This window comes from Lactuca virosa, chromosome 4, assembly GCF_052849685.1.
Source record: "Lactuca virosa cultivar CGN04683 chromosome 4, Lactuca_virosa_CGN04683_v6, whole genome shotgun sequence".
Taxonomy (NCBI): Eukaryota; Viridiplantae; Streptophyta; class Magnoliopsida; order Asterales; family Asteraceae; genus Lactuca; species Lactuca virosa.
In genome coordinates, this window is record NC_136429.1 from 407,861,595 (window position 1) to 407,870,049 (window position 8,455).

At 35.8% G+C, this 8,455-nt stretch overlaps 1 protein-coding gene across 1 annotated transcript; it reads right to left on the bottom strand.

Annotated features, from left to right (window-relative positions):
- Window positions 1-5,296: 5,296 nt before the first annotated feature.
- LOC145106516 (uncharacterized) lies at window positions 5,297-5,839 on the bottom strand. Its single transcript, XM_079043475.1, has one exon. It carries the CDS (start codon window positions 5,837-5,839, stop codon window positions 5,297-5,299), a length of 543 nt encoding a protein of 180 aa, XP_078899601.1.
- Between the last annotated feature and the right edge of the window lie 2,616 nt (window positions 5,840-8,455).

Consider the following 8,455-nt stretch of genomic DNA (forward strand, 5'->3'; position numbering starts at 1 on the left):
CCTTACTTGCTCTCAAGTAAGAAAAAAGGATTAAACATTATAAACAAATGGAAATATGTAGATGATCTAAAAAGAATTTAGAGTAAAATAAAGGAAAATAAAAACTTGAAATGTAAGTCCCTAATCTGCTTGTGTATCAATCAGATCCGTTTGATGGTGCGGAATCCCAATCAAACGGATGATGTCAGATCAAATAGAAGAGAATGAGAAGAAGAAGATGATGAATCTTGTATGTATTGATATGAATGAAGATCCGGATACAAGATTCACACACACTAACACACACTCTCTTTTCTCTCTCTCTAGAACACCTTCAAATGCACACACTTAAGCTCCTCTATTCTATGTGTTCATCACTCTACTCTTCACCCCTTGCACCTATATTTATACATAAGAAATATGGGCTTGCTGAACATGGGCCGTGAATGGGTTTACGGTCGTAAATGGGTTTTTACGGCCGTAAACACCTATTGGGCCGTAAACAGGGTTTACGGTCGTAAACCTGTTTACGACCGTAAACACTGAGCTGTTTACGGTCCTAGACATAAAATTACATTTTCCTAGAAAAGCAAAGTATAAACCATATTTTTGACCCAACAATCTCCCCCTTGGTTTATAACTTTCTTTTCTTTTCTTAAATGACCCAACAAGCCCCCCCCCCCCCCCCTAAAAAGTAGCTGGCTTTCTTGTTCATCTTCATTGTAAGCTTGGCTTCATCATTTATATTCAATGAATGACTTCATCTTGAGCAGTTGGGCTGTTCTTCAGAATTTGACTCTGAACGCACATTGGGTGAGGAGGCTTCTTGAAAAAAATTCTTGAAAGATAGCGCTTTCAGCTTGAGAATCTTCAGAGAGAACTAACAGAGAGAAATAATCTTCTTTATCACTTCAGCAGGTTCAAGATAGCAGCAAATTGATTGAGGAGGCTTCAATGCAATCCGTCACATAATCTTCAAGTACAATTTGACCATGCTTCTGGGTTGAAAGATTGAATGTTGGAAGAATAATCTTCATTTCTTGATCCTTCGAATGAGAATTCTTCGATGCTCACGGATGAAGCCTTGGCTCAAAAATCTTCAACACAAACTCCATGAGTTTCATCTTCATCTGAATTCACTTTTCAAAACAAAACAAAACTAAAATAAAATTTAGCACACAATATTTTTGGGTTTTTCATATTTTCTGAAAAAGAAATAAAACAGAAATAACACTATTTTTGGATTTTTAATTTTCTGATTTTTGTTTGGTTTTTAAAATTTTTAATTCTCCCCTAATATTTAAATTAGAAGAAACTATGAACAAATTTAACAAAAATAAAATGATATCTAACTTTAAGAGTGATTTGGGATCAAAGTTTTTAAACATCCTTTATCCGTTTATCAGTACCTCTCCCTTCATGAATAGATCTGGTCAATCGCCGGTATTGTGGTCTACTTAAACACGAGAGATTGTGACAAAATTAGGACATACTATAAGTGACAAGACAATGTGATCCTATGTTCCTAGATAATATTCCTAAAGAACCATTCAGCTGACGACGACCAAAGATATTGTTGTCCACCTAAATTGAGCAGCGAGATCTACAGACAATCTGTAAGTGTTCAGTTTTAGTTGTATCAGAAATTGTTTCCTACTTCCTGACATACCCCAATAATCAGGAACTTCCAAAGTACTCCTTACTTTAGGTGAGCAGACAATTATTAAGAGAGAAGATAGATTTAGAATGCATATGCTATACACCCAGGTCGGATCTCTTCCAATCACGCAGAGGGTGAAACATATGACTAACTGAAGTTTTAGAGGGATTGAGAAAAATAATGATGCATATACTGTGTACCAGGTCGGATTGTGAGTCACGCAAAGGAGATAGTATATGGCTAACAGATAGAAAGAATTGCATAGATAGAGGATGCAGAGAAATAGAGTTGCATATGCTACATTCCTGGTCGGATCTTTCGATCACGCAGAGGAGGCAACATATGACTAATAGATAGAAAGAAAGAATATAACCTTCTACAGACCTAATTTATCGGAATTCACCAGTCGCCCCATCAATACCGGAATTAAGGACAGAATCCGCACATCGAGGAAAAGTTAATCCACGGTTCCAAGCACAGGTTCTTTAATGTGACCAATAGATTCTCATATATATCTCCAACCTATCCAAGCGTCGTATTGCTAGGATAAACGGATCTAACTAGGTCAAGATTTGTCAAGTTTATGAATTCCTTAAGTTCAACTCTGCCTAGTCATGTCCATTTAGAATCTTTCGTGCCTACCAACGCATCAAACCCAGAGCATAGACAATTCAATTTTGGGTACGTTACGCAGACTCAGATTGTCTGTTATCACTTGATAATATCACTTCCCTAAACATCTCCCTCAAGCACATTCCATAACCAACATATTTTTTTTGATTTTTTGATTTTCTAATGTTTTTGGATTTTTTAAAATTTTAAAATTTTTGTTTTGTTTTTATTTCTCCCCCTAAATTTGTGCATAGGAGAGAAACGAAAGTAAATGCACAAATTTAAACTATCCTAAAACAAAAATTAGTCTTTAAAGCGAATCAGCTTAAGAACAACTCAGGAGTATAGAGAGGAAAACTCAAACCGTAAGTCACCGATTGAATTTGCATCCAGAAGGTCTGAGAACAGCACACGTAATCTCAGAACAGATCCAAAAATTCTTCATGTCATTAAGCACTAACCCCGTTTGTGATCTCTTCCTTTCTTCCTTTCCCGCAAAGGACACATACTCCCAAACAGTGTTCTGAGTGTTGTACAGTTGAGAGATGTCTCCTATCATGTGCCAGGAACAGCCACTACCAACAAACTGAAGTCTGATGATATGCCTCCATAGCTGCTCCGACACAAAGCGGGATCAGTTGGTATTTGGAACCCAGTCCATTTTGAAACTGGGTCGACCTTTGTCATCCTTGCACGGTACTCTCTCCCATGACATATCCTGTTTATCACAAACAGAAGATGAAGAAATATTAGATTCATTAGTTGATTTGGGAGAGTGAGCCTTTAGAACCCATTCGTAGTTGGGTTTAACCCATTTCTTTTTTGATCTGATGGGTGGCTCAGTACTTGCTTTTGATCTTGATGTCGGCCGTTGAGATGACTTTGATTTTGGCTTCACGGGAGCATCTCTTGGATTTGGCTTCTTGGCCGGCATTCCCTTATTTCCCTTGGGATTCGGATTCTTGGCCTTGTAGGTTTGATTCTTGGCCTTCTGCGCGTTCCACACTCTTTTCTCTCTCTTTCTCTCTCTAGAACACCTTCAAATGCACACACTTAAGCTCCTCTATTCTATGTGTTCACATGCACTCCTCACCCGATATATATATATATATATATATATATATATATATATATATATATATATATATATATATATATATATATATATATATATATATATATATATATATATATATATATATATATATATATATATATATATATATATGGACCTAAGGCCAAGCCCAAAATACAAATAATCCAATGCTCGGTCCAAGCTACAATTAATCTTATACTATTTTTGGCCCAAATAATAAAAACAATAAATGCTTAGAAAAGCAAAGTATAAACCATATTTTTGACCCAACATGAAATAAAAATACTTCACTTTTTTTTAACATGATCAGACTTAACATTGAGGGAAGCTCCAATGGAATTACTACCTAGACGTTCATTACGATACCTTCCATCTCTTACAGATTCCCAAGGTCAGGAAGAAGCTTGACTGTGTGAACCAATCAGCCAATTGCAACTTTTATTTAAACTTTATACCTTAATTAGCCTTACAAGCGAAAATAACACATTTCAGAATTTCATATCCTTAAGACTAGATAATTAAGAACCAGAATCGACGCATCCTTAAGAACCCGCACAGCCAAATCAGCTTTCGCCAAACCAGCTTTCACTTGGTAGAGAACAACAAATATCATATCACACAGTTCTTCTTGCGCCAGATTTGTCTTTAAGATGGCTTCTGATATGATTGAACTTGAATTTGTATCTTGTATTTAGCTTGAGTTCTTCAATCAACTTTTTAAATTTCTTGAGATTTCTTCGATTAAATGCTTGAACGTTGGGTATCGGATATGAGAGTTATACCCTTCCTTCATTTGACTGTGTGGATCTTATATAAGGTTCTCAGTTACCGCGGGGGTAACGCGTGTCAACAAATAGGACCATGTTTTGTGGGTTCAGACTCGTCGATCAAGGTTCTTTTTAAACATTAATAAGCAAATCATTATGAACTGTTATTACCACCCACAAAATGTTTCAGTACGCCATTTTTTTTACAGTCGGCGTCTCAAATTACAATGTATTGCGGATCCTAGTTATGGGAACTATTACTGAACTTACCACTATCGATATGATCGTTTCAGACTTTCATTTTCCACTTATACAGAGCTATCGAATGCAAGAATGTCCTCATCGCATGAATTTTTCAATTTTTTTCTTCTTTTTTTTTCGAAATGCAGAAAAATAAAAAGGAAAATATTTTTGGATTTTTCAGATTTTTTATATGCAAATGCAATGCAAAAAGAAGAATAAATTTGCAAATTTTAACCTAAAAATACCGAAAATTTAAAATTTTAACAAAAGTGCAAATTTTCACACTAACCCCTTCCCCAAGCTTAAAATGATGCATTGTCTTCAATGCTCAGAGAGGAATGAATAGTTCAATAAGCTAGGAATGAATGTACCTGATAAGATTGCAGAAAATTCTGATTTTGACGAAAAATCTTAATTGCATAAACTCTAAAGATCCTCTGATTTCCCTATGCTTGCTTGGAACTGCGACCATCTATTTAATGAAAGAATAAAAAACTAAAAATACTCATCGAGTTGCCTCCCGGAAAGCCGCCCATTTTTAAAGTCGTTGGCTCAACTTTGCCCAACTAGATTTGGTGGATCTGGAACTTGCTCAGCGAAGTGGAAAGACTCCAGATTGTCTCCAGATAAGTTTTTCAGATGATTTTCAGACTTCTTTTGATTTATGATCTTCCTTTTCTTTCCAGAAATCTTCTTACTCTTCTCTTCAGATTTTTTATTTTCAGATTTGTCTCTAAAATCACCTCTCCCACCTTTTATTTTTCTAAAAGTATTTTTCTTTTAAGATTTTTATCTGATTATTCCTCAACAGATTACAGCTTCTTATCAACAACTAATTTCTTTTTTTTTTCAAAGCTTTCCTTTTTCCATCTCTTCTGATGTGTCTGATAAATTCATGTCTACAAATACTCCTTCTACAGAGATATTAGAAAACTCACATCAGCCCTTAGATAAAGGACTGTTGGTACCCAGATAATTAGTAGAAATATTATCAGAAGGAAAATTATCATCATTAATTTTAAAATTAACCACTTCCTCATCAAAATCCATTGAAATCATGCCATTAAAAACATCTATTTTTGTTTTTGCAGTTTTCGTAAATGGAATTCCCAAAATGATAGAGTTTGTATTTGATATGTCCAAATTACCCGTGTGCAGAATATAAAAATCAGCGGGAAAGATCAGATTATCCACTTGGACAAGAACATCCTCCAGTAACCCTTTTGGGTGTACTGTCGAGTGATCAACCAACTGGATAATTGTCCTGGTATTTTGTAAAGTTCCCATTTTTAATTTTTCAAAAACAGAGAAGGGAAGGACGTTGACTGAAGCTCCTAAGTCAAGCATGACTTTTGGAAAATTAAGGTTCCCCATTTTACAAGGAATCGAGAAAATCCCTAGATCCTTGCAATTTGGAGGCAAACCGCTTTGTAAAATAGAGGAGATATTTTCGCTAGCTTTGACTTTTTCTTTAAATTTCATTTTTTCTTAGAAATACATAAGTCTTTCAGAAACTTAGCATAACGAAGGATGTGTTGGATAACTTCCAAAAGTGGGATATTTACCTCAACCTTACGAAAATTTTTCATGATATCTTCATCCTATCTTTTGCGCTTCATATTCTTCAGTCTTGATGGGAATGGGGGTAAGGGCTTATACTCCTTTAGATTTGACTTCATTGGTGTTGGAGTTTATTTTTCTTCCAGTTTTCCAGATTCTTCTTCAACCAACACCTCTTCATACTATTGCTCTTCTTTTTCTGTTTCTTTTACATCTCCTTCTTCTACCAGAACTTCTTCATATTCCTATTCAACTTCTTTTTCTAGTTCAGGTGCACTTTGGCTTCCATAACGTTTTCCACTTCTCATGGAAATAGCAACCACAATGTGCTTTGGATTATTTTCTGTATGTCCTGATAACTTTCCTTGAGATTCCAGACGACCCATAGAAGTGGCAAGTTGAGACACCTGCTATTCCAGATTCTTGATACTAGCTCTAGTTTCTGTTAGGAATGTTTGGATGCTCATGGCAAGACTCTTCACAATATCTTCTAAGGCCACACTGGAACTATTGGATTGCTGATGCAAGTTCTGATTTTGAAAATTTGAACTCTGAAAATTCCGTTGATTCAAATTCTGAAAGTTAGGCTGAAAATTTGGTTGCTGATAATTTCGTTGTCGATGGAATCTGGGTGGCATCTGATATTTTTGTTTCTGCTGAAAATTATTTTGAAAATTATTTTGATAGCCTCGAACAACTTTTACTACAGTTGTATCCTCTTGCAGTAACGGACACATATCTATTGGATGTTCTGTCTTCAAGCAAATACCACATCGTTTCTTTGCAACTATTTTTTCATTTGTCAAGAGTAGAATAACTTTTGTCAGTTCAAAAATCTGAGACTCCAGATGGGTATTTCTGACTTCCTTGACATCCCTTGGCTGATCCGGATACCACTCATCTTTATTTCCGGAATGTTTTGACTTTATCGCTAGCTTTTCAATCAACTCTCTGGTTTCGGTTGGTGTCATATATCCTAAGGAACCACCACTAGAAGCATTAATCAGGCACCTCTTCATGGGTGTCAGACCTTCACAAAAGTAGTTGTACAACTGATAATCGCTGATCCCATGTTGTGGCCACCAAACCAGTAACTTCTTGAACCTCTCCCAGTAAGTGTGTAAAACTTCTCTTTTTCCTTGTTTGATACCAAGGATTTCTCTTCTGAGATTGGAAACTCGCATTTCTGGAAAATATTTCTCTAAAAACATCTTCGTGAATTCTATCCAAGTATTGATTGAACCGGATGGGAGCTCATACAGCCATTCCATCGCTGAGTCTTGAACTGAAAAAGGGGAATGCCCTTAACTTTATCTAATCTTCAGTGACAACATGAGGCTTCATTCCTGAACATACCACATGAAATTCCTTAAGGAATTTACATGGGTCTTCATTTTCTAGACTTCTAAACATGGGAAGAAGATGTATCAGCCCAGACTTGAGTTAGAAGTTCTGTGCTTTTGGAAATATGATGCAGAGGGGCTGCTAATTGACTTCTTGAACGGGCCCACTCTCTGAGAGTCTTTTCTGCTTCGTCTCCACTCATGTACGATTCTTTAGATTCGGTTTCTAGAGAGTGTGGTTTCAGATTTAACTGAGGGTGGTGGGGAGTATGTTTTATATGTGTTGTTTAAAGGAGAAGATGGGGTACTTAAGGAAAAACGAATTCGGTTCGTTCCACAAGGGAGTTCCTTGTGGTGTGGATATTTCTGGTAGTACTGAAGATGATGGACCAAAGAAACCAGCTGATTGAATTATCTTTGTTGCTTCTTTCATCAGTTTCCTTGCAGTTCTCTCAATTTCTGGATCAAAAACTAAAGGTGTACCTGAACGAAAAATCTGGACATCAAATTATTTGAATGCACCGTGTCCCTGGCAACGGCGCCAATTTGTTAACACGTTGTCGCGAGCGTATTACGCAAATAAATTATCACTGTTGGTTGCACTAAAAATATAGCATAAGGAAGCACGATCAAATCCTCAGGGACACAACCTAACGGTCAATTCCTTTTTGCATCAGGCACATGCTATTCAAAATAGAAATTATTACAAGGGGGTTTTGAATTAAACTAAAAACTAAAAAATGTAGTGATATTAAATTTAACCAAAATCAATATTAAAAACGATTTCAGTTCTGCTGTGACTTTCCCAATCGTGCAATCAGTTCAGATCTGGTTATCAGGATGCCTTCTATCTAAGCTAGTACTGAGAAAAACTAACAAGCTCTAGTATAATCTCTTTTACCTAAATTAATTAACCAAAACAAGCTATTTGAGTTAACTCTAATTTTTTACTGTTCAATTAAACATGCTTTAAATTAAATCAGAAAAGCAGCTTTATGATTTGTGTAAAATTCCCAACAATACCCAATACTTCTCACAAGCTCGGAAGCATAATGATATGATTTTTGCAGTTTATATCAGAGTTCAATCCCATAACGGAACCAATCTGATACTTGTTACTTTTACCAGTTGACAAGAACAATTACGTATTCTATTAACTGATTAACTGAAATTATAAAACCCTAGCTAGGTGATC